Consider the following 26,997-nt stretch of genomic DNA (forward strand, 5'->3'; position numbering starts at 1 on the left):
AAGCTGCACTGATGAGGCCCACTGCAGCAGTGCCTTCCCTCACCACAGCTGCACAGTAGCTCCCCTGACACTCATTCGGTGTAATGTGTTGCAAGACGACCCACCTCTGCCATGGGCAATACCCACTGGAACTCATTTGCACTAGAAGTTACTGGGAAAGGAGGGAGTGTGTTTGAAGTACATGGAGGCTGCTTTGAATAAATAAATGAATAAATAAATAAATAAATACTTTTACACCAAACTTGTACCTATATTTTAACACATGGTCCCCATTAAGAAAAAAAAGACACTTTGCAAGTCAGACTTGGCTAAAAAAGCAGCATTCTTGAGTTAAAGGAAAATAAGTTGAAATGTTTCATTAAAAATATCAAATCATGTTCAAGTGCATTGTCAAAAATCTATAACTGTGCCCTGAAAAGCACTCAGCTAAACAAGGCACAGACAGCTCCCTACTCCCCCTCCCAGACGCCGGTTCACGCTCATTTCTAGCAAAGGGCTTGAATCTGATTTTCCTCATTTAGATGTTTAGTGTCAATGAAGCTTCAGTCTGTGTGCCTGTAGCCCAAACCCCAGCACTGTCTCTACATCTGTATATGCCACACACATCACAGGCAGAGCTCCCATGAGTGCCACTGTGGCTTTCCCAACCAAACCCTCTGGCCTGGGTTTGTCAGCAGACAGCTCCAGGCTCCATAAAACAGCCTGCTGCTCGCTCCCTTTGCCCAGCTTAATGGTCCCAGGGGCTGGAAATTTACTAGTGACCTTTGCATTCCATTTGGAGTGTAAAAGCCTTTTTGCTAGGAAAATTCCATCACTTTAGACGTAGCTGAGCAGCACTTTGTGTGTGTGTGTGTGTGTGTGTGTGTGTGAGAGTCACTATAAAAGGCAAGCAAGGAAGAAAAAGGTGGTGGTGAGAGAAGAACAAGGATTAGACTCAACCTTCACTGTAGTTTATTACTGATATTGCAGTTGTTCGCTGTAGCAGAGACTCTATTCTTAATCTACTTTTTTTTTCTTTAATATAGTAAACAACAATATTTTCATAAATAACTGACATCCCATTTTTTTGTCACAGTAGCCAGATTGTGATAAAATGGGGGCTCCTCCTCACATCTCTAGCTGTAATGAAAATTAGTTGGTGAACTTTCTCCGTCCTTGTCATCAGCAAGTTTCAAATTGTGAAAAAAAAAAAGAAGATTTTCCTCACACATTGCAGCATTACATATTCTGTATATATGGTTTGTCGTTGAAACTATGTAATGCTTACACTGACACGTTTATGATGGCAAAATTACATCAAACTGAACTGGGGTACCACAGTAAGTGGTTTAGACATATTTCAGCCAGTCATATTGTATATGGCACTTGTAGAAACTTATTTAAATAAATCTGAGTTTAAACACTGCATAACATGAGTTTGCAGACCGACAGGTTGATGTAAAAGTCAGAGAACATTACATGAATCTATGTCCCTCTAAAAGTTGGATACTAATCCATAAAGGCTGATCAGAAAAGCTTAATTTATGAGTTGCTGTAGTGGGCAACTATAAGTTTTTGAATTGTGAATGACTTGCACAAAAAGTAGTTATGACTTTTACATCAGCGTTATTTAACAGCACCATCTGCTGGTTTAGAGCAGCTGGTGCTCTTCTTCAACAATGAAGAAAAATGGTCCGTTTGACAGAGACCAAATTAAACAGCTTTGGTCTCATAATTGTAACTTACATCTTTTTTTTTATTCCCCTAAAACTCAGTTTATTACTTACATCCAAAACAATTCATTTCATTCTGCAGTGCAAGTTAATTCAAATTCAAGTAACATGTTTACCTCCAGTGACATCCTGAAATAACAGCCAACTGAAACCCACTTTAACATTGAAATTGTTTATTAAAGACTGCTACTGTACACATTTTTGTTATATTTAATTCACACAAGAAATAGTCTACTTTTTAAAAATTCTGCCCGAGCAAAAATTGACAAAACTCAAGGATCCGAAAGGACAAAATATTTTTAATGAAAGAAAATGACAATGAAATCATGAGCTAATAGATATCAAGGGACGTGAGTAATGTACTGCATGTCAAGGGGAGACGGTCAGAGCCTTCATTCATGATGCTGAATAAAGGCAAAAAATTATGACAAAACAAAAAAAAAACAAAAAAAAAACAGCTGATCTCAGTCTGTTGACACTGAACATTTGGTCCTAAGAGTCCATGTTGGAGCACAGCAGATCAAACTACAAAATTGGCATCCATCATGTGTATAAGAACTGACCACCACTTGCCTGGTAGTTACATTGTCCCAGAAAAAATGTAATACTTACAGTCAAGAACAACCATTACAATAAACCATGGGATACACATAACCCAATCAGAAACAGCTTTTAATGTTTAAAATTATCATGACAATAACATCAAGAATACTCCAATTGATAAGTGGATTAAAAGAAAAAAAAAAAAAAAATTATATCAATGTATCACTAACTGTGATCATAAGGAGCGGTCACACAGTCCAAACGATCTTCATCTTTTAGCCACAAGGTGGCAGACCCCAACGGCTGGTGTGGATGCTGGTTTAATTTTATCTGGATACAGTGAAGATTGTCTAACCTGTGAAAATGAGACTGATCCAATGATAACACTACGGTTAAAAGGAAAAAAAGGGGGGTACAGAAGTCAGTAAAATTTGTTTTATTGTCCTTTTCTTCAAATGGTGATAGCATAAAGAAATTTAAAAAAAAACACCACACAACATTTACATGTTAAAAACCTGGAAATAAGAGATAAAAAAATTACAGTTTAAAAAAAAAAAAAAAAAAAAAAAAATCACTACATTATAAAGACATAATTGGCCGGTGTCCTCTGCAAGTTTGCAAATTGAGTAGTTTTACCCCAATAGACAGGACAAACACAAATCTACAAGAGATAAAAAAGTTCTAAAAAAGGAAGTGATCATGCAACCAGGGAAGTGCTGTTGTGGTTGCTTCCTGAATATCAATACTACGTTCTTATCATCATTGGGTTATTAAAAAAAAAAAAAAAAAAAAAAAAGAGGGGGGGGGGGCACTGCTTACATCAGGATGGGGGTTGTGCACCCAACTTGGGACAAGCTCATGGTTAACAGCTTGTACAAACTCTGGCTTTATATTCTGAGTTTTAACAGATGACCATCAGTGCACGTGGATGCAAAATCTCTTAATGACTTAACTGTATCCCGTAAGCACTAAAACATGATGTGTTCAGACATAAAAAAAAAAAAAAAAACAGTAAAGAAAACAAAGACAAAACAGCAGAAACCCTCCCCAGTAGCATATCACCCATGTCCGCTACAGCTTCTCCTCCTGTCTGATGGATCCTTCTCAGCAGTCTGGGCCCTTGTGCTCCAATGGGGCATGGATGGAGATAACACAACTGTGTCCGCTGTCTTTGTGTTGTTGTTGGACATGGTAAAGAGGAAGAATGGGAGGTTTGGTGTGAAAAATGTCTGAATCAAACTTGTCCCTGCAGTGGAGGAGGTCCCGTTTCCTCCTGAGGTGATGCACTCACGCGCTTACAGCACCTTTCTCCTTCTTGTCAGTGTCTTCATGCCAGGTGAGACGTTCCTCATAGAAGGCTATGACAATCTGTGGGCACTTATGATTGGCCTCCTTGGCAAGCACGAGATCAGCCTCGTCAGAGTCTTTCCTGCAAGACGTAAAACAAAACGTCTTTAAAATTAGTTCAGGACTGTGCATCTCAGAAATTTGTCATAGCTGCAGATGCAAAGCAAAAGGAAGTATGTAATAGTATAAAAATAAAGATGTGCTTTCAGTGGAATTTCTGTAACAGAAAAGGTGATTTGAACATTTTTCTGTGCCATTTATTATTTGAACACCTTTTTATTATTAAAGTCGGATAATATTTTAAGACCAAATCACTGTCACTTTCTTTTAAATTATACAGTTGGATTATAAATCATAGCCAATGCTTCTTATAGGCAGTAGACAGATGGAGCTTGTGATCTGACTATGTTTACATTTATTTTCCTCTAAATATTGCTGTAGATCTTTCCTGTTTATCAAATTTTTTTTTTTTTTTTTTTTTTTTTTTTTACAAAACAGCACTATGGTACAACTGTTACCTCATTTTGAGCCAGCAAACACCCTGAAATGGGTTTTGACCCAACACGAGTGATGAGGTACAACATATATACATCTAGCTGATGTGTAATGACATAAAATTTTATGATGTGGCCTACTGTTTGTATATGAACGGACAGCTAGACTATTAGTGCTGCTAATGGGTAATTTGCCAGTAGCAATCTGGCACATTGAAAGCTGCCGTTTTATAGAATCATTACAAGTTGCATGCAGAAGTATTACAGATGGCAGCCACTGCAGGCAACACCTAGCAGAGGTTGACACCCAGAAACCAGAAGAACGCCAAAACCAGTTTTTTATTCATTACTGTGAATACTAAGTATCTGATTAAGGAGAATGACCAATGCATTCATTGGCCATGAAAAAAAATGTACAATATCCTGACCATGCAATTGTAGCTTATAGTACACTGCATCCTGACTTTGGCATACTACATTTTTCAGATGATCTTTGATGTTTAAAAAATAAATAAATAAATGGAAAATGTTAATACCTAAGCTCATGTTTTTTTTTGTTGTTTTTTTTTTTTTTTTTTTTTTTTTTTTTTAAATCACTTGTGGTATCTGAAATATTTCTTCGCATTTGAACATTTAAATAGTGATTAAACTTCCCATAATGCTGACACAAAACGAAAGCTCTACATGCAAATTTTGAAATGAATGTATCAACAAAACCTACCACTTCATAAGAAACATTAGGTCTCCACATGAATCAGTTGCTCCAATGATCTTCTCTGGCTCAAGTCCTCTCTCAAAGCCCCGAGCAACTAGAATGTCATCCTGAAAGACAAGAAAGTGAAATATGGTTTTAGCCATATGAATTAGTAAAATATCTTTGGTTCATTATGAAACCGTGGTGGGACTAATTATTAGACTGTGGCACAGGACATCAGTTGAGTAGGTGGTCCTTCAATGTGGCCCAGGACACATTTGTGTACACGCTGCAGATAGAATGTGGCCACATGTGGCGCAGACCACCTCTGGCCCTGTTCAGACATGGCATTAACATGGGTCTGAGTACATCAGCTCACACCTAGCCTTAAAATGCATCTCCAAGTGTTTGAGTGACCACTTATGATCGGATCTGACTTCCTTATATACTAATAAACATGTGTGCGTTGTTGTTTTTAGCCAGTCCGATGGGTCCATTGTCAGTGTGCTTGAGAGATAGGGGGATGGGCTGAACAAATCTGCTTTGCGCACAACTCTAAGATGAGAGACCCATCACCTGTTAATTACCATATACACAATGACTTTTTAAATCAAGAGTGTAACTATTGTTTCTCCCAATAGTGGAAAACTTCTGGAGTTCCCACTGTGCAGCACACAAAGCTTGAAACAAGGTGTTAATCTCACACATGCAAATAATCGCAATAATTGCAGACTTCTATGTTTTATTTTTTTAATTTTGGTTGAAATAGATTTTGAAATTTGAAACACACCAACATATTATGTACCTCTTTTTTCTTTTTGGGTTTACTTCCACCCTCCTCATCATCATCCGAGCTTCTCTTCTTCGAGCTACTCGAGTCTTTGGAGCGTCCCAAGGGGCCTGCGCTTGATTTGCTGCCCCCGCTGCTAGGTGTGGAGCTTCCACCACTGCTTTTCTTGTAGGTCTTCATGAACTCAGATATAAGCTCAGGGCAATCCAGATTCTTTTCTGGCTCCCAGGTGTTGTGCTTACTGAGAAAGATCACAATGCAGGAAGTCAGTGCTAGTACAGCCATAACTCTTGATCAACAGTACCGATAAGAGATGGATGATCTACTGAAATCAATATTATGATATCAAACTTGAATTACAATGTTATGAACATCACTGTATCATCAGATATACTGTTCTTTTCCAGGATCTTTAAAAAGGCATTACAGTAGATTTTTTTGATTTATGTAGTATTGAACCCATCTCACAAAGGCAATGAATGCCCCTGCATACCTGGGAAAATATATCAGGTGTTCAACTAGTGATTGTTTACAACATAACATAGCTTCGTTCTTTCCTCGTTTTGTCACAATTGACAGGAAGTGGTAAAATGCTCATTACAGTTCCTCACAGACCAAGGTGATATTCATATAGCTTGTTTTATTTCACCAAAATTTCCAAAACCCAAGACACATTCAGATTATTATTATATATTAATGGCTGTTGTCCCATTTTGTTTCTGCGTGGAAACATCGAGCAATACACATATATCATAATATATTTGTGATATTTAAGCTTATCTATAGCCCAGTATAGTGTTGCTTAATACTGCAGTGGAGTTTGTGCAGGTACTAGTTAGCACACTGGTACAACTTACTCTGAGTATCCTTTCCACTTGAGAAAGAACTCGACCCTGCCTTTCACCACCCTCCTGTCCAGCACCTTCTCCACAACATATTCTTCCTCATCAGAGGATGAGGACTCCTCGTCGCGAGACTTTTTGCCCATAGCAAAGTTTGTTGTTGAACACCACGCTGTTGCAGGCCAAAGGTACTTCCCTGTACGAGAAGAAACGATGGAGAGGCTAATGTTTTTGAGCATATGAATTAATCCCTAGTCGATATATTCGACGCAAAGTAACAAGATAACGTTAAGCACGAAGGAGAAACTTATAGTCGGCGCTGGTCTGCTAAGCTACCTGCTACCACATATCAACCAAGGGGATCGTTTCATTGTCGTTAACCAAGCTGCAACATGCACAGCCAAATGAAAAAAAATCTTCTCTGATTAGCTGGTCGAACACCCGTCGATAACGGTCCACTCGCTTAAACACTTACAAATTAAATAGCATTACCGATAAACTTAATTATAAGTGCACACAGCAATGTAGATATGATGTTGTGTCTGCTAAGCGACTAGCTAACCACTGGGCATGAAAAGCAAACATGCTAAAGCAGGTAGCCTGCAAGCTAACGCTTCAACGAGCTAACGCTAGCTAACTGATACCAAATCGCACACGCACAACGATTATTGCAGCAACACTATGCTGCTTTGATGTGTAAACAATTTCTTACCCTTTGGATGTGTAGACCGCCGGTTTTCACCACTTAACTGCAACGACAACGCTTGTCTTTTGTGGACATGTAATCTGTAAGGCCAGCGCTGAGGCTACTTTAGCGTCTTCCTTGGTTCACAAAAAGGTGCTGTGCGCTCGTCTGTGCGTAAAAAGCGCGGGTTAAAGGCGCACAATGAACGTACCCGCCCCTCTGTCAGCTGATGACCTACATACACACCGCGAATGTGGTCCTACCACGATTACAACTCCAGTCTGCAAGACTTAGGGACGGGGTTAATGCAACATGTTTGCATAGTGCGCCTCAACAGAAAGTGCACATGAGTGTGTGTATATAATATTATCGACCATTAAAACTAATATAGATGTTGCTACACTACTCCACCCACAAGCCATGAGTCAGAGTCATTTAGGATTGGTGATCTGTCGTTGAATTCGCTATTTTTCCATGCCCTCCCTCTTTACATCCATTGTAGCAACACTGCTGCGTGTATTGTGTGTTTACTTACCTTACAACTTCTTAGAAATACCATTTTACACATAATATTCTTTGCTCATTTTTCATCGTCGTGAAATGCCCGCCTACCACCAGGTTATTGGATGCTGGTAGTGATTGATTGAATTCGATCCAATCAGGATTTAATCACTGCTGACGACAGACTGCAGCGGGAACTACAGACCAATCACAGTGTGAAAGAGGTGTATACGTTACTATTTATTGTACTGTTGAGAAGCAGGCTGTGCTCGTCTGACGCAGATCACCTCTGTCCGGGCAGTTCACAAGGAGTCTTCAAGGGTTTAGTCTTAATATGGCGAAAGACGTGAGTAATACAATCTGAGAACATTCTATGTGTCCTTTCCTGCAAATTTGGTGTCGTAACACACATGTTATTAAAACCCATCATGGACACTCGATGCTTAATGCAGACTGCGTTTTCATCCGTGCTGCCGCAGCTATCAAGCCTTGTAAAGCCGCCATTTTATAGCAGCTGGGCCTCGTGGCCTATTGTTCATGCAGTTAGCTATGTACAGATAAGCATTTCACTAAACGCTCATAGTCTTTAATTATATACAAACGACAAAGAGCAGCACATTGTAACATTCATTTGGCGTTTGCATGTAATTGTTGCGAAAAGTATTCAACATAATCTGCTAACGTTAATGGCGGCGACGTCTCCCTCCTCCACCATGGCCTGATTTTTGATATGTGACGCAGGGCTGGATTAATGGACGGATAGTACGATGATAATGCTGATACAATTTGATGTGACTACCATTATTGCAGAAATGGCATCCGGTGCCTCTTACGAATATTTGTTATTGTATCCTGATGTTTGTGTCTTTGTCCATTGTCCAGGTCCCACGTGAGCCGGAGCAGCTCCGCAAGCTGTTCATCGGAGGTTTGAGCTTCGAGACCACAGATGAGAGTCTGCGGGCTCATTTTGAACAATGGGGAAGTCTTACAGATTGTGTGGTAAGTGGGAGTTTATGAATCACTGCGACGATTAGTCTAAAGCAACTGTTTTGATGAGCGGTTTTCATATTAGCCCCCCTTTCATGCAAAAACATTAAGCATTTGCTGTTTTTTAAGCTTCACAAAATTGGCAACATGTCCCTTTGGGCTGTGGGAAGTTCAAATGGATGTTTTCACTGACATTCCAATTAAACAAAATAACTTGCTTACTGTTTACAATCTGTGTACAATACAACAGTCCTGCAGTCAGTGCTCCCCTCCTGAGGCTTAAAATGTTTTTTTCTAAATTGATTTTAGAGGGATGCTGTTTCAATTATATTATCAATTTGGAGATGTAATTTGTGATGCTGTTGAACTGGTCTAAATGGGAGTATCAAGTGATTGTAAGTAAGGTTTATGAGTAAGACTGGGAATAATTGAAGATTCTTCCTTCAGGTCATGAGGGACCCCAACAGCAAGAGATCCAGGGGATTCGGCTTTGTTACATACTCATCAGTAAATGAAGTTGATGCTGCCATGTCTGCTCGCCCCCATAAGGTCGACGGTAGGGTGGTAGAGCCTAAGCGAGCTGTTTCTAGGGAGGTATGTAAAGCTTAATATGGTACACCATTCAATAATTTACACTAAGGAAACATGACTTGCATGTAAAAGAAGGGAACACTTGCTTACAGCAACAAATGTCTTTGATCACAGGACTCAAACCGGCCGGGTGCCCATGTAACAGTTAAAAAGATCTTTGTTGGAGGCATCAAGGAAGATACAGAGGAGTCACACCTGCGAGATTACTTCCAGCAGTTTGGCAAGATTGAAGTCATTGACATCATGACTGATCGTAATACCGGAAAGAAGAGGGGCTTTGCCTTTGTCACCTTTGATGACCATGATTCGGTTGACAGGATTGTCAGTAAGTAATAACCTTCGGTTGCCGATTTAATCAAATTTAACTACATCATTGTCTTGACTGGTTACTTACTGGATACATTGTCTATCCCACAGTCCAGAAATACCACACAATCAACTCTCACAACTGTGAAGTGAGGAAGGCCCTGACAAGGCAGGAGATGCAGAGTGCAGGAATGGGTATGAGGGGTAGGCTCCCTTTTAAGCCATAAATTTATATTGATATGCAAAGAAACACAGTTCACGTTGGCAGTGTTCCAGAGCCAATGAGTTGTTTTTGTTTTCAGGTCGTAGCAGTGGTGGAAGGCCCTATGACTACGACAGAGGCTTCAATCAGGGTAAGAATTCTCTGATGGAGGTTTACCTAATTTGTTTTTAATTGTACTAGTGTAATGTCTGAAACCTAACTTTGTATATTGGCTTGTTTTTAGGCGGCAGGGGTAGATACGGAGATGGTCCTTACAATTGCAATGGAGGTGATGGTGGTGAGTAGGCAGTTTTGTCAGATGACAGTATTTTCATCACTGAAGCTCGGCAATGTACTCAAAGGTCATTTATGTTGTAGGCTATGGAGGTGGTCCTAGTGGTCCTGGGGGATATAATAACGGTGGCAACCGTGGTTATAACCAAGGTTACAACCAGGGTGGAGGTGGAGGCGGAGGCTATGGAGGAAATGGTTATGACAGCAACGGTTATGGTAAGGATTTTGGCTCATCTTAACATTAACTGTTATTTTGTGTTCTAGCTGTGCTTAACAGATTTGTAAATGATCTATTTGTAGGTAACTGTGGTGGTGGTGGTGGCGGAGGCGGCGGCAGCAACTACAATAACATGGGCCACTACGATCCTCAGGCCTCTAACTTTGGCCCCATGAAGAACAACTTTGGTGGGGGAGGCGGTGGTGGCGGCAGGAACTTTGGTGGTAAGAGTCAATAGATGGACAGCAGGTGTAATAATGTGCTGTCACTCTGCCTTGTGCATGTAAACTGACAGTTTATTGTTTTTGCTTCCAGGTGGCTATGGAGGTGGCTCAAACAACGGATATGGCCGTCCTGGACGATTTTGAAATGTGAAGCGGTAAGAATTTGAAGGCATGCTTGCACTGTTAATTTTTGTATCATAAAACCAGAGTTTGTGGTTGCAGGGAATCGTTAAGTGCAGATAACATTTAAAAATTCACTCTGGATCTCAGGTCATACAAAGTCAGTGCACAGTTAACAATGTTGTTCCGTATTGTTCAACAGGACTGAGTACTTAGGAGAGGAGAGCAAGGAGAGGAGAGCAAGCGAAGTGACAGGGCAGCTGCAGGTTTACCTCCTAAATCTGCTCAGCCAAACAGTTGTGGCAGGTTACAGCTGCTGCAAGAAGAGATGTACAGTAGATAAATCATGGAGGGTCTTCATTTAAACGTTTTATTTTTCTTTGTTTTTTTTGTTTTTCATCAAAATGTGTTTCTGGAAAGCAAGCATTCCAATGAGGTTTTATGTAGATTTTTTTCTTTAAGGTCTGGTTTTTATTTGTAACTGCATCAAATCAAGCTGAAATAAACCATCTTTCAGTTTTTTTTAAAAAGTCTTGTTAGCCTCTTCAGTGATTTGGGAAAGGGAGGGTTCACTATTAGACACTGCACAAAGTGGGGGAGAGGGTCATATTTTACATGTCATGAGGTGTCTGGAAAAGCCCATTTCCTTGATGTGCAAGAAGCCCCACACTAGGCATCACGTTCTCATAACTCATAAGTCAATGCATTTAAAATACCAATACAATAGGGGGTGAGGAATGACAAGTGCAAATGCAGTCATCATAAAGAGCCCATCACTTGGTAAAGACTCTACACTGAGTTCTGCAAAGATCTTCTGGAGGATGCTAGCTTACATGCAAAGTCTTTGAGGCTAGCCATGGAAGCCAGCTGAGGGAGAGAAGTAGCAAAACCATCGCCAGGATCATTGAAGCAGGGGAGAGTGAGAACAGAAGCCTGAGGCTAGCAGGCAGCAGCTACCAAAAGGCTTAAATGCTGTCTGTAGGTAAGACCAGACTTCTCAACTACTGATAGTATATCTTGATTTTTGTCATGTAGCTGGTAGAAAGTTGTGTAGCCCAATAATGACGTAACATTTTTTTTTTTTTTTTTTTTTTTGTGCAAACAAGTTTTTATTATGACATTACACCATTGACTGGTAAAATTGGCCTCTTAATTGTGCATAGAGGTCCTACAACAAATTGCATGCTGTTTAATAGAACAGTTCTTTTGAAAGATTGCCTGTTACTTATTTGGTATTTCTGCTTTCTAGGTAACTCTACACATGGTCTCCAAAACCTGATCTCATTTCAGTGACAATGGCTCAATCAGGTACAAGTTATTAAAATGTTGCACATCACATTTTTCAGTCAAAATTATTTTAACTGGATTCTGTTTTTTGTTTTTCCTCCTCAGGTTTACTTGAACAATGATGCAGGTGCAGAAGACTTATCTTTTTTTTTTTTTTTTTTTTTTTTTTTTTTAACTTGTTTTTTACTTTTTTAAATAAAATATTTTTATACAAAGTACTTGTGTGGTTTCAGTCAATTTTTAAGAACTTGACAAATGCCCATTGGTGCAGGCATGGTGTTGTACATATGAAGGTTAGTTCAGAACCACATGAACTAAAATTTTTTAACTTCAGTTGGCACAAGAGCATAAAGAAGTACGGAGACTATCCCAGTTCTTCAGCATTGTTCTCTCTTTTGCATAGCTGTGTGAGGTACCAAATAAATTTTACCATCAGGTGTCTGTTGCAGGGAGTATTCATCTATTGAGTATGGTTGTCCATCTTCATCCCTTAAGTGAGAAAATACTTCTGCATAGAGGTCTGTAAGGCGACATTTAATGAACGCCAAGCTGCGTTGGAACTCGAGCCTTTCCTGTGCAAGGTGCTCTCTTTGGGTTTGCAGCTGGTTCAGTTCTCGTTCAAGGTGTATTATGCTCTCGAGCTTCCTCTTCCTGCAGTTCTGAGCTGCCACCTTGTTCTTCCCTCTCCTCCTAATGTCCCTGACCAGTGCTAGTTGAGTATCTGTCAGAGTATACTGTGTCAGAAGCTCATTGAAGTCGTCTACAGGTAGGTTGATAATCTTTTCCATGGGGAAGGGAATCTTCAAAGCCACTGCCCGCCGCTCATCTCTGCTCAGAGGACTGGGAGTGGAGGTGCTTCCTTGTGGTTTCATGTACATATTATGCTGAGAGCTCCCTCTGCTGGCTACTCCAGAGTCATTGTACAGGTCATTCATAAGAGCAGCCTGGCCCTGCTGTTTCACTGACCGTGGAGTCAGAGCATTAGGTTGTGCATGAGATAAAGTGGGTTGGGGTGAAAAATAAGAGGAATGTGCACCTGAGTGTAAATATGATTGAGACTGATTCTCGTAGTCCATTGTGTAATGGATGTGTGCTCTTCTGGCTTGCTCAGTCATGCTGTCTGGTTCACCATCACTGTATGTTATGCCCATGTCTACACTTTGGTAACCTGGTGCACCACCAGCAGGGTTATCGGGAGAGGCCAAAGGTGGACTAGAACCCAGAGACAGACCAGAGTCTGACTCAAGATCATCAGCTGAGCGAACATGTGAAATTTGTCCATGTGTAGTCCATAGCATGTGCCGATTTAGACCCTGAGAAGAACAAGCGTTGACTCTCCTGTGCCCTTGACTGGTACCTGACATGATCATCTGTTCCCTAAGAGCCATGAGCGAGGGCTGTGTTTGAGAAGAGACGGGGAGCATTCTTTGATTGAGCAGAGATTCAGAGTGTCCGTACATTGCCTCTGCATTGCTTCCTGGACGATGACAGACAGGCACCTCTTCAGAGTAACAACCATTGTAAGTGTCAGTAGTGCTGAGCTCACAGGCAGCAGGAGGATGCTCAGAATGAGACTGAGCCATCCCGTACCCTCCCACAGGGACCATGGGCTCCATGGTTTGGTACTGCATTGTTTCATAGGAGCCTTCACTGGGGACTTCAAACTCCTGTAACGAAAACAAAAGGGGCTCACCTGGTTATGATTGACAGGCATGTGCATATGTGTGAATTCAACAAGAACAAAATGATTGATTTAAATTCACAAGACCTCTGAGGTAATTAGTGTGTTTTTCAAAATACATCTCATTTGCCATAGACACAGTTTGCCCCCACTTCAGCATGCCACCCCGAGCCTAGGAAGGGCTCTTCATAGATGTGATCAGGTTTCACCTGGAAACAGGTGGCCATTGTGCGGTGCAGGGGGGCCGCTAGCAACATACAGCACTTGCCCCCTCTCACAATCTCTTCGTACTACCATCACTCAAACAGGCCATTGTTGCCCATATCGCCTGAGTATGTATTCGTTTTTCAGAAGTAGGCATCACATGAAAATTGATTAATATGTATCTATTCCACTGGAATGAACCAATCATATTCAGTTTAGTATTTATTTATGAACCACATTTTAGCTGGTGTTTCATACTTTATGTTCAACATGACACTGAAACACCCCATTCACTCATTAACTGATAATATATATTCAAATCTGCTTACGTTGCAATACACCTTGGTGAGTTCAGGGCCCACAGAAGCACAAAAATTTACATTTCATACATCGTCTTCACATGCATTTATTAAATATAATGTAACCTGCACCTCCATGATTGTGAAGCATGGTGTGTTGTGATAACCTACAGTAAATGGCATATCTGGCATAATACTCGCTACATATAGTAACATTTTGCAATAAAGTTGACTCTTACAGTGCCCTTAGTGTGTCGGTGCTTAAGAGTTACCTGCAGCTCTGAGATGGCCATCAGCTCCTGCCAAGCCACATCTATCTCTGTGTCCGGAGGAGCTCCATGAGACCGGGCTCCAGGGAAATTAGTTGGCATGGACACTCCTCCACACAGCCTGCCTGGAGTAGCTAATACCTTGTAATAGAAAGGAAAATGACTTCTGTTAAAAAACCTCATTCATACATCTATTCTAGGCTTGATTGTGTGTTGTGGTTTCCCCATTTCATAAGCTGACTTACCTCACAGGTTCTCCTCAGTGGGAGAACATAGTTGGCTGTTGAACACATTCAGGACAGGCTCTTGCTGCTAAAAGTCAACCTGGTGAAGACACAAAATAGCGAGATATTATCACCCACGCAGCCTCTGCACTTTGACACACAATATAGAATAACTATAAATAAATAAAAACATTCAAGCAAGCTAAGTATCTGTGAACTGTTGGGTCACAGCACGCCTTCAAACACATACATACAGTACATGATATATCTGCTGCTGGTGCTAAATAAATGACTGTTTGGGTGTTGTTTAAGTTTTTTTGGAGCACACGAAGGATTAAGTTCAGTTGAGTTGACTCCTCCCATCAGCTGTCCCGGGGTGCAGCTATGCCAACGCCTGATAAGACAATCTGCGGGAAAACAGGCAAGACAGACTGGGGCCTGATGACTGCCTTGGAAAACTTGGTGTATTGCTAACATTTCTGCACAAAGCATTAGGCTCTTTTGGCTAACCTTGGCAGTATTCTAGTTTTAGTATTTCCAACTTATATTTCTGAATTTCTCAGTTTTTAAAGACCTGCAATTATGGAACATCTTACTGCCTGAATCAAAAACACAGTCAGAATTCAAAGTTTTCAGTACACAGATGAAATGGTGACTTAAACAACTACAGAGGTGTGAACACTGAATTAGTTTTGTCACAAACACATAGGAATACATACTGTACATGCATGCTATATCTATATCATATAGCTATATAGCTGTATATCTATTCTAATTTGTTTAACCTGTTGTTGTATCACCCTGTTTAGTTGTTTTAACCTGAATTTAAAAGCCTACCCAGGGATGTGGTGACAAATTAGCTTCAGTGATAGATGCCCTATACCCAGACATCTGTTGTATGACTTCCCCTTATGTAACAATGTTTTTCTGTGTTAAATAAACTAACTAATAAATAAATGGTAAAAGTCCTTACACTTTGCTGTGGGTTTTTTTTTTTTTTAATTCATCTCTTGTGTAATAACAATTTTATTCTCATCCATTACAGTGGACAGGTCACTTTAATAATTTATCTGTGTTATTCCTAATACTGTGTTGATTCAATAAATATTTGTTGAATAAGCAAGACTCTTCCCATTAATAAATGTATAAAGTGTTGTCATCAAGCGGGAGCCTCAGGCTACTCCACTGACAATAACAAGATTATTTCAAATTAAAAAGTTGACAAAAAAAGTTATCACAGTCAGGCAGAGGTGTCACAGATTACGGTTTAGCTCTATGGGTGTCACCTCTGAAGAGACTTTAATGGTCTCCATCAATTAAACAGTCTCAGATTTGAGGGGAAAAACATACTTGCAAAATTTGGTAAATTCCAGTATAATTTTCCAATGTCATCCATTACCAGATAATATTTCCATGACCTTTTAAAAAATTTAAATACACGTCAAATTTCAACTTACTGGACTGCAAAACCAGTTGTGGGCATCAAATCTGTAATACTGATGATAACTTCAGTGGGGGGCTATTTGCTATCACCTGCTACATGTGAATTATTTTGTTATGTTTAAAGGTTCTGAAACATGTGGTTATAACTACTATATCCTGTTATAACCGGGGTCATGTTGGTGGTGAGTTTTCTTTTTTCCTTTTCTTTGCGGCTGTTTCCTTTACTGTAAGGAATCATAATTCACTGTCAACACGTAAAGTTCTATTCACCAGTTCATTTAGTGAAATAAAGAAAACAAAGAGTCAAATTAAGATTATATTTCACATAGATTTAATTTGTGGAAACCTTCTTGTTTGAATACAAAGGAAATCTGTGTTAATACTGAAAGTCTATAATTTGCAACTTAAAAAAAGTTTCTGCAACAATATAGTTAAATTGTTCAATAGTCTCACCTTGTTCAATGCTGATGTGTAATGTCACACTATCTCAGAAGTTACATCAACATAAATGTAATGGAACAAAAATGGGAAAGTTGTAACCTCTCGGCATTCAGTAGTCTAAGTGAAAAGATCTAACAAATGAGTGGAAGTAAGGTGTGAGTAAACATACCTGAGCAGCATTCTCTGCGTCTTCAACAGGTGATGAGTTAAAAAAAAAAAAAAAAATCCAGGTGGTAAGAGTAAAAGGAAATTCTATTCTTCTTTTGAACATATGTTGAGTTGTTGCTTGCTTTTAACAGTTCACAACAAGTAAAACGCAGGAGTCCTCTTGCTCTATAGCTCATTCAACTGTCTGTCTCTCTCTGTTCAGCTACACATACAGCCACCGGCATAAATGGGATGGCCCTGTGCAGACAAACGCAACCTTCCTGTAAAGCACCCACACCACAGTTTTTTGCACTCTTGTATCCTTAATAGCACACTTGCACCCCAACCTCCAAATTTCCCTTTTGCCCACATGACAAACCACAAACCAACAGTTTGGCATTCACTATGGCAATCATTCTGTCAGTCTACACTGAAGTAGGTAGATGTTTACAAATCCAGAAAAAAAGACTGTAAGCAACTTTGATTCTAATTATGAAATGACAATACACATAAAACGATCAGGATAAAGACTTAAAATTGAGTGAAAATTAGCCAGATTGGTTGTTTCTGTCCTGGCCAAACCGTACACGAACTGTGTCCTTTCAAATCCTCCCAAACGAAAGGTATGAGGAGTGTGATGTGGAGCACCTGGAGTCAGAGCCGGCACTGCGGTGAGGGCCCTGTTCAAGCAGGGGTGGGTTGGAGGCTGGATTGAGACTTAGTTTAGTAGAGATGGAATGTACACCCTCCGCCAGGTAAGAAAGACTACATTGTTCCCCTATCTGGCAGAGCAACCACCAAGGGAGCGAGAGGAGCAGGGGGAGAATGGAGGGGAGCGTGTCTTACATAGCAAGTGACCATTAAAATCCTTCACAAAAAATCCCCTCATTGCCCTGATCTGAAACACTGTGAACAGTGAGCTCACAAAGGCTATGTGTTAGGTAGAACTGCCTTATTGTGCAACAGCTTTTCACACAGTTACTGATAGTGGAGATATATTTATTTTTTTGTACAGCAATGCATGTTTATTTCTATTCACTGTGAGAAATGACAGTGGCAATCTGTCTCACAGTGACCTTTCATGCTCTGTAAAAGACCCCTTACTCTGTACATTGTGCACAGCAGAGTGGGTAGATTTATATTTGTCTCTTACTTCACCTTCTGTTTCACCTTTAACATATGTTGCGGCCTCGTGTATATTTTAAATAATCCCCGCAAAGTCTTTGTAAAATAAGCAGATGCAAACTCATGTAAAGTTGCCTCTATATAAGAAAACCATGGTCCATTTTCTGAAAAGTAAAAAATCTGCATGTCATTTGCACATAGAACAGCTGCAGGGTGTAACACCTGCATGCAGCGTATTCAAATAAGCATGGCACTATGCAGAATTCCTTTTTCTCAGAAATGCAAAGATGAAAACAGATGTCACAATCACTTCCCGTGAATTATAGTGAGTGAATTAACATTTAATACAGTCAAAATAAATTTGAAAGTTGAAATAAATCTGCAGTAAATGGTGCACAAGTAGCCTATACTCAAACTGCCACAAATGTTCTAAATTTAGTACAAATATACAAAAAATGTATGTACACACTCTGTTTCCACACACTGTTAATAATTTGTTCAGCTCATTTTGGTTCTTGTAACAACAACTGAAATTGAAATTTATTAAAGAAAAATACTTAGAAACAAATGTAATGAGCGTAATAAATAATATTTTTATTTGGGGTGCATATAAACACATATCTATGTGATTCACAACAGCATTACACTTACTGCTCAAAAGATAAAGCTAATTTTGACGCTTACAGTAATTCAAATAAGAATTGGGACTTTTTTTTAGCTCTCCAAGAACAAGGAGTGTGAGGATAAATAAGTTTGGGGTATTTTAATGTCAATGTTTGCTCTAAATGCTGACCTGACTCTTTACTGTGAAATAAACATAAATTGTGGGGCCAAACAAAAATGGCGTTGAGACTTTCAGTAAGGCAGTGTATAGCCTATTCAAAAGCCATGAGAACATGGAAGGTTTTGTCTGGCGCAATCCAATATCACATCCCACTGAGACATAAATCACAATGTTCTCCGTCATTGTTCTAAGATGGAAAAAGTAGGTGGCTGACAGAGTCAAGAAAGGTGAATGTCTACCAGGAATCAAAGAAGGGACTTCCCAACCCAAGTTCCTAGCACCCAGCCCCTGACTCAACCACCGCCACAGTATGCCAAAGAGCACCCTGTTATTACTGTGACCACAGTGGTTTTGAATCTGGACACAGTTCCCAGGTCAACGCCCACGTTCCCTGTTTGTGTTTGTTTGCTTCAATTAGACTTTGACATCTCTGCTTTCCAGCTTGCCTGAACCTCTCTGGGCTGTCAGCCTTTATTTATTGTGCACCTCAGTGCCACGAACAACTGGACTTCAAAAATAGACCCAACGTACTGGGTGGGAACTGCCCACAGTTGACTCACTCATGCTAAAAGTCTCTTAATGACCATTGAATTTTACACTAGAGTCTGTTGAATCTAATCTGAAATTAATGGTTAATGGTTTTTGTTCCCCAGCTCCTCTCTGTATCCTGGTATTTCCATTACATTTAATTTGTTCATTAAAGATGGAGGAATGTGGCATCTTTGGTTTTATCTCAACATCCAGAAGGCTGTATCAGACTTGAGTGGAAAAACCACCTCACTACTAAACAAAATGAGTGTGTGCTTTGGGTTGTGGTATCAAAAAGGGAATATTTTTGGAGTGAGTTTCTGGGAAAGGAAAAAAAATAGAGAGTGCAGATGGAGTATCATTTTTTTAAATTCTCATATTAATTATTAAAATTATTTTTGAAAAATAAGGATATTTTACTTATTTTTCCATTGTAAACATTTGACATTTATTAAAAACATTCCAAATAAAGGAAACATAAAAATGTTAATATACTGGTACTCAAACAAAATGAGTTTGTGAATTTGAACAACAGTTTGCAAATACACTGTCTGGTAGATATCCAATTTCACATATTTGCCTTAACCCTGTGGTGACAATATTAAAGATAAACATTTGAATTTGTACATAATTTTTCCGAAATGAAGTGGAGGTGAAATTATCTCTGTTGTACAGAGGTCAGACCTGAGAGCAACGTTAAGTAGATAGACATTTGATTCAAAGATAACCTCTCCATGGTTGTTCCTTAAAACGTCTGTCGTGATGGTCACAGATTATCACTACCTGAAAAAGAACAAATGAGGAACCTGAACATGCAGCATCATTCTTCTGAATGTCTCAATAAGGCCTGCACTTATCTCAAGATGTTTAGATAAAGATAATGTTTTGCAACAGCAGTACTGAATTTCGTTATTATTTTCTGAAAACTTTATTATAACTTTTACTATAGATTAACATATTATATAATCGGCGTTGGAAAAGGGAATGACAAAGAAGAAAATGAAGCAGATTTTTATGTATTTATATATTTGTTTGTTTGTTTAGGGTGCCGTGTAAGTGTTTGTGTGCATGTGTGTTTATATGCATAGGTAATTGTATACATTCAATGACTGCAGACCCATGCCATGACTGGTTAATACAGACACGTAGAGGGAAGGCAGGGAAAGGAGGATGTTGACTGGCGGAAGCTCTGCTTAATGCTGATAAAAGGACCACTTGGTTCTTAGGAAGGGAACTGCTAACTGCTGTGGTTGCTGGCATTAACTGAGGAGAGGGTTACAACCCATACTGTCACACTTCATCCTTTCTATCAATTGTTATGGTGTTAATTTTTCATCTTTGTGCTATTAGACAGGACTAATAAGATATTGTAAATATTTGCTGGACTAGAACAGGAGATCTATCAGGGACATTATTAGTCTCTTTAACAGTTTCCTCACATCGTGCTTTGAAGATTTTCTAAAGAAGTCTATTTATGCTTCATTCGTAAGTTATTCTTCAAGGTCCTTCAACTGTGAAGTGTAGGTGCATACATTTTTATACAGCTTATTTGAAAGAAATGATCAGTGGGATTCCATTTTCAAGTCTGCACCATCAGCACTGTGCACCATCCAGCAGAGGAACACTACTTTTTGTATGTTCTCTCATCATATTTGTTGATTCATCATTCAACTTTCATTCATCCCCACTACCAACTCTGCCAGTCATCATCACTGTGATTTTCTTTAAAAACATATAAAGGTATGACTTCTAAGATGAGATGGCATGATGACAATGACACCTTTATATGTTTTTAACGTTAAGTATTAGCTAGTTCAAGACAGTACACTGTTTCCTCTCTAGTCATGGTAATTTTGAAATCATAGTGGCTGAATTGTGTAAACATAGTGTAGTATTGCAACATTTCATGGTTTCCTGCAGTGCTGTTATGAATGCATGTCAAAGTTTGTATCTTTTGATCGTATGCAGTTAAATAATAGCTGTACACCATTTGCTTTCAATACTCTCTGTATTCCAGTATTATTTGAAACTTGAGGCCAAAAATATCTTACAGTAAGGTCAAACTGTGATGTCATGTATGGAATGAGATAGAGGGAAATCCCCATCAGCCTGGGTTTCCAAATGCTTCCCAGAAGTGGGAACTAAGATAATTGGAGTTGGTTAAATGTAGGAGGATCCTGAAAAAAGATGTTGATGAGTACGAGCAAGCTAAAATGGTTTGTAAATGAGAGATTTTCTGTTACCATGTTATGTAGGACATTTTCTTGTAACTTGTACTTGTAGTAGGCTATTTCCACACAGTGCTGTTTCTATTTCAAGAAAATGAACTGAGTGTTTCTTTCACCACTTCATAGTTGTAATTCTACTACAGTCAGAGGCTTAACCAGTAAATTTGGGCCCTACGTGTATGTGGTGTGAGTGGATCCCCTTCATCTCTTCATTACATCAGTTCTCGCACATGTACAAACAACTGAATAGCTACCAACTACTTGCATCTTTAGTGGTTACTAAGATAATCAGTAAGGAGTTTTTTATTGCCACATTTAATCAAATATTACTCCAAGAAATCTGTGATCCTTTTACTGGAAGGTTTGTTTGGAAAAAGTAGGCTATTAAAGAACATTATTTATGTCTTTATGCTGTGTCCTAGACCAACGGTAGATACAAATATTTATCTTCTGGCCTCTTCACTGAAGAAGATTACTGTATTACATAATAAACAAAAACTGAATATATAATATACAGGCAGGTGTATTAGTTTGTCTACCCACGAGGGCAAGCTAAATAACATCAACTCCTCTCTGTATAATGCAATGCAGTTCAATAGCAACTCTCTATAACTTTAACGGTATAAGGAATTATTGCAGGACTGTTGTATTAGACTTTATTGCTTTTAGCTGTGTAATGAAGTGCCAAGTAAATGTGTGTATCAGTTTATTATTAGCATAAACGAAATGTACTTTCTTTTAGCGCCTCTCCCTGCAATGAACTGCCCTTTGCCCTCTACGCACAACGCAACTTACTGCGTCAGCCAATGGGGAAGAGACTCATTTACCTTACGTATTACGTAGGGTACAGATAGCCTGCTAGCAAGTCTGCTAACGAGAAACAAGATGGATTCTCCCATACTGGTAATGTTAACGCTTGTATCTATTTTACATATTGTCCGTGTCATCATTCAAGCGTCTGTCTATAACTGTTTCGCACAAGCGGTTTGTTCAGAATTGTTTCTCGAAACGTGGCAAAATGTGGTAATTTAACTGTCGAGTTAACTGGTGTTGGCTGTGTTGGCTAACCAGCTAGCCTCGGTGAGGTTAGCTTGTGTATATAAGTTTATCGGTGATGTGGAAGTGTCATGTCTTCCTTTTGACCTGGCGAATAATCGTTTCAAATATTGTTTATATCATTGCAGACAGGTCGGATTGTGTTTGTTTCATTCATCATATGCTAGCGCTGGTTTGTTTTTAACCAGTTAATTTTCCGATTATGACAACATATGTCTGATTACTGCAGTCACTGATCGATTAGTTAACTGACTGACTGACTCTGTTGTAAATTAATGGTGTGAATTAAAATGTGCGCTTTTTGTCTGCTACCTTCACAGGAACCATCCTTATACACTGTGAAAGCAGTTCTCATTCTCGACAATGATGGAGACAGACTTTATGCCAAGGTATGATTTAGGCAATTGTGCGATAAAATTATCCTCATTAGTTAAAGTTTCTCTAGCATTTGATCTCTGATCCTCTCATTTAGGTTCAGTGTTCAACTGTTTAAATCAGTTAACGTATCTGAGGGAAGATATATTTTTTCTGATGAGTAAGGAGCTTATGTTAATATTTATTTGTCATTAAAAAGATTCTTAAATATACTGTATACTCTGTGTTGCTAATCAAGACTTAACATATTATGCATAATTATTAGGTATCTCTGTACACAGCATGTTACAAGGTCCTATTTATTGGAATTTACACAAGCCTTGTATTTACATTTACTGCATATTAATGAAAAAATGACATAAGCTAAGGCAAATATTTGTGTTGGAGGGCCAGATCTGGCCCATGACCCATATTTTTCTTGTCAATAAATCCCACAAGAAGATCAAAATCATCAATGAATTGATCCAACCAAGTATTACCTGTGTAGTCAAAGCCTGATACATCTTATTCCCCTTGAGCTAATGGACCCCATTGTTGTCCAAAAACTATTACTGTTATATTACAATCACCTAAGAGCCACACTATTGCTCTGGGTGACATGATTCTTAATTACGATGAATATGTATTCCTCTCTTTAGCGGAATACTCATTAGAGCATCAAATCTACCGCTGAAAATAGTCTCCAATAAATACACCACTTGCTCCTGACTGAGTATTGTTTGCTAAAACAGTGCCCAGTTGGATTAAGAAATTATTAAGCCTTTTAAAAATATATAAATAAAACTATATTTCTGTGACCCATTTCCAATATATTTATGTCCTCAGTAGGGTAGTAGTCCTCACTTGGGGCTGAGTACCGCAGACTAACTGGGGAAGTCAGAAAGTACGGACAGACTGTGAAACATTGCTGGTTTTGATCCTTTTTTTTCATTTGACAATAAGAAAAATATAGGATATCAGCAGCCTTATCCTTTTAATGGAAATTCAAATGACTTAAAGTGTTATGTGGGTTTTGATTTACATGTCGAAATATCACATCTTTAATTTAAATGTATCTGCAGTATTACGATGACACATACCCGACAGTGAAGGAGCAGAAAGCGTTTGAGAAGAACATATTCAACAAAACACACAGGACAGACAGTAAGATATGTTCATCATATTAAAGAAAGTCACTATTCTTTCCTCAGTACATGTCTAATAACATGGCATGATTTATTTTTTTTTTTTTGTGTATCCTTAGGTGAGATAGCGTTACTCGAGGGCCTCACTGTTGTCTACAAGAGCAACATAGACCTCTTCTTTTATGTGATTGGAAGTTCCCATGAAAATGAGGTAAGTTTAATATTTTCATCAGAAGATCAAGAAGCAACCTTTGAGCACTGATATTTACCCTAATGTAGTATCATATTTCAAAGTACTGGAAAACTTACAGGCCTGTACAATTTAATCTGTCTCTTATAATGAGTTTTAATTTTTACACTTTTCATTCTGAAGTCTATGTTTTGTAGTAATTTATGTTGTTTGTTTTTTTTACTTTTCACCAACTGAAACTTGGTTTTAAAATTAATTGTGTAGCCAGCTATGCATTTTAATTTTAATTTGAAGTACTGTTAATTTCTACTTCCACATGTCACTATTTTTTTCTCTCACGTGTCAGATGCAATTACATAGCCAACAAATATATAGATGTATATTCAGACTGAAAATAAACTTCATGTCATTTTGGACAAATTTTGGGAACGCAAAATGCACCAGTTAAACTGAAGACTTTGGCCATGATTTATCTAGCAAACTTATTGTCTTCCGAGCTGCGCAACAGTTTCAACTCTCGATTGTGCAGTGTCCACAGTATTATGACATATAGTATATGACGCTTTAGAAATTATATCAGAATGATTATCAATTTGAGATTAATTACAAAGTAAAATGTGTTTGTTTTGTTGTTTTACAAGTGTTGAATGTAAATTTTGTAATTATTGAAGTAATTTTATCCTTTATAAAATGGGGTTTTATTTTTACACTTTGTTTAGTTTAGAACCTCCAACACCAAATACAGAGTTTGACATAGCTAGAAATAAAAAGAAATTGTGTGCCTTCCCAATTAAAATTTTGTTAACACCATATAAAGTGATAACACACATTATTTCTTGAGTATTTTTTTTCCAGATGGAACTGTTGACACATTAGACAAGAACAGATTCTGATATATTGTTTTATTCCCAACAGCTTATGCTTATGGCTGTTCTAAATTGCCTTTTTGATTCGCTCAGTCAGATGCTGAGGTACGTTTTAGCAGATGTTATTTATTCCAAAAAATATTTTTGTACAAATCTTTTTCTGATGTCTAGAAATTTAAACTTGATTTATATATTTTTGTCTTATTCTGTAGAAAAAATGTTGAGAGGAGGGCTTTGTTGGAGAATATGGAGGGGCTCTTCTTGGCTGTGGATGAGATTGTGGATGGAGGGTAAGTAAGAAATGAGCGGCTTGAAACTTTTGATTTAAAGTCATCTATTGTTAAAACAACTATGGTGTTAGTGCAGCCTGTTTTCTCTGGGGTTACTAACATTTGGTCTGTCTCTTTGCTGCCTCCTGCAGGGTGATCCTAGAGAGTGACCCGCAACAAGTTGTGCACCGTGTGGCGCTCAGAGTAAGCTCCTCTCCTGTCCTCTCCTCTCCTCTCCTCTCCTCTCCTCTCCTCTCCTCTCCTCTCCTCTCTCAGAAATATTCAGCAAAGTTTGATGTTGCTTGTGACAGCTTGTAAACATAACATAATTGTTCCTGCAGGGGGATGATGTGCCTTTGACAGAGCAGACAGTCACCCAGGTGAGAAAAACATCCCCGTCTTGATCTTATCTCTCCTATAAAGTTTAAAAGCTCCATTAGTTTATTGACATTACTTCAGAACCTGTGAATGCAAGGACGTTGTTATAGCATCATTCTCCTCTACCCATACTTTGTCACTCGCCTCTGGGTTGTCATATATTGCATTCTCTTATATACATGACAGTGTACATGATTACTAATTATTTTGTGGTAAGGTGGTAGGTAGCCAACGGTGGTTCCTGCGCTTAACTTGGTACATGAGTCTGCCTGTGTGAGTGAGCCCCTCTTGATTAATGTTGTCATTTAAGAGGCCTGAGACTGGCTACCACCATCCCTCCTCTGGCCGTGATTAATGGCTGTCCCCAATCCCCATACTTTATGGTTATGATTCAGCTTTCATTCAATGAATTAAGATGATTAATTAGATCTTGCATATTTTTCCTCATTTCCATCACGAGTTCATCCTTCTTTGTTCATTTTTTATTTAAAAAAAAACAAAAAAAACGGGTATCTGGAACTTTTTTTCCGTTCTTTCCTTTTACCCCCCCCCCCCCCCTAATAAGATGACACTTGTTTTTCATTTTGTGTTATTGATACTTTTTCTCCTTAGGGTTTGTCACATTTTTACAGGTAAAGTTTTGTTGTTGGGGTGATCCGCTTGGTCTAACCTAGTTTTCCTCCACAGGTTCTTCAGTCTGCCAAAGAACAGATCAAGTGGTCGCTTCTACGATAGAGTCACTCCTGTCTATCAGAGTCTCCAGTCAACCAGTGAGCCACTGTTCAGCCCAGTCTTCATGGCACTGATCTAAATATTCCTTTTCCTATTATTTCAACTTTCTCAATCAAAGCTGTGAGGAGTACCACTGGCAGATCCAGTCACACTCCCGGGACTACTGCTCGATAAAGTTTCACTTTCCAGTTTTTTTTCTTTCTTTCTTTTTGTGCAGGCGTGCATTGTATGACATAATCCTAAGGATAAGATTTGGTGTACATTCCAGTATCGGGGTTGGCTTGTTTTGTTATGTATGTTTGTTTTTTAATTACAGGATCTGGATGTTTATTAACCGAGTGTATTGGTCTATAAAACATTGATAAACCTCATTATAGCCTGTCACGACATTCCATGTGTCTCCAAGAACAAGAATTTTATTCCTGTTGACAGCATCTTATCACCTCCTTTAGATTACTGTACTAAATATTTAGGCAATATCTATCACTTCATGTACATGAATATTATGATTAAAAAGTGTACAACTAGTACTGTAGTCATACCACTGATCAGAGGTATGTTTTGCTTTTTTTTTTAATTTATCCAGGGAATCTTCTATCATCAGATTAATGAGTTAATGTTTGCTGACATGGGCATGTGAACAACTGCGATACGTCCCACGCTACCTACTCTGTGTTGAACATCGGAGTCAGTCACACACAGCGTATGTGAGGCTTTTTTATATCTGCAAATTTAGCAGGTTTGTAAGAGCTAGTGTTTCCTTATTTCAGAGCTGCCACACTCTTTGTTCCTCAAGAC

The 26,997-nt window shown here is 38.8% G+C and overlaps 3 protein-coding genes and 1 pseudogene across 6 annotated transcripts; 2 read left to right on the forward strand and 2 right to left on the reverse strand.

Moving 5' to 3' along the window:
- Positions 1–3,251: 3,251 nt before the first annotated feature.
- cbx5 (chromobox 5) lies at positions 3,252–7,253 on the reverse strand. Its single transcript, XM_022741936.1, has 5 exons — positions 7,135–7,253; positions 6,438–6,618; positions 5,596–5,821; positions 4,818–4,918; positions 3,252–3,684 (listed from the first exon to the last, which is right to left on the reverse strand). Exons 2-5 carry the CDS (start codon positions 6,566–6,568, stop codon positions 3,543–3,545), a joined length of 600 nt encoding a protein of 199 aa, XP_022597657.1. The 5' UTR covers positions 6,569–6,618; positions 7,135–7,253; the 3' UTR covers positions 3,252–3,542.
- A 594-nt stretch (positions 7,254–7,847) lies between these two features.
- On the forward strand, positions 7,848–11,988 carry LOC111219300 (heterogeneous nuclear ribonucleoprotein A1-like). 4 transcript variants are annotated; one of them, XR_002665012.1, is made up of 12 exons: positions 7,848–7,954; positions 8,491–8,607; positions 9,043–9,189; positions 9,301–9,511; positions 9,604–9,696; positions 9,795–9,845; positions 9,939–9,992; positions 10,073–10,204; positions 10,289–10,429; positions 10,521–10,584; positions 11,799–11,857; positions 11,942–11,988. XR_002665012.1 is itself a non-coding variant. In XM_022741933.1 (11 exons), the coding sequence occupies exons 1-10, from the start codon at positions 7,943–7,945 to the stop codon at positions 10,571–10,573; spliced, it is 1,011 nt and encodes a 336-aa protein (XP_022597654.1). In that variant the 5' UTR covers positions 7,848–7,942; the 3' UTR covers positions 10,574–10,584; positions 11,799–11,935. The 4 variants fall into 4 exon arrangements, 3 of the variants coding, with proteins under 3 accessions (XP_022597654.1, XP_022597653.1, XP_022597656.1); XM_022741933.1 differs by lacking the exon at positions 11,942–11,988 and having other exon boundaries at positions 11,799–11,935; XM_022741932.1 differs by lacking the exons at positions 11,799–11,857; positions 11,942–11,988 and adding an exon at positions 10,752–11,079.
- A 45-nt stretch (positions 11,989–12,033) lies between these two features.
- LOC111219299 lies at positions 12,034–16,745 on the reverse strand (annotated as a pseudogene).
- A 5,298-nt stretch (positions 16,746–22,043) lies between these two features.
- Positions 22,044–26,745, forward strand: copz1 (coatomer protein complex subunit zeta 1). The gene is made up of 9 exons (XM_022741791.1): positions 22,044–22,112; positions 22,586–22,654; positions 23,702–23,783; positions 23,884–23,975; positions 24,870–24,925; positions 25,033–25,110; positions 25,242–25,293; positions 25,431–25,469; positions 26,155–26,745. The coding sequence occupies exons 1-9, from the start codon at positions 22,095–22,097 to the stop codon at positions 26,200–26,202; spliced, it is 534 nt and encodes a 177-aa protein (XP_022597512.1). The 5' UTR covers positions 22,044–22,094; the 3' UTR covers positions 26,203–26,745.
- The last annotated feature ends 252 nt before the right edge of the window (positions 26,746–26,997 follow it).

This window comes from Seriola dumerili, unplaced genomic scaffold (assembly GCF_002260705.1).
Source record: "Seriola dumerili isolate Sdu_G_001 unplaced genomic scaffold, Sdu_1.0 BDQW01000056.1, whole genome shotgun sequence".
In the NCBI taxonomy this organism is placed as follows: domain Eukaryota; kingdom Metazoa; phylum Chordata; class Actinopteri; order Carangiformes; family Carangidae; genus Seriola; species Seriola dumerili.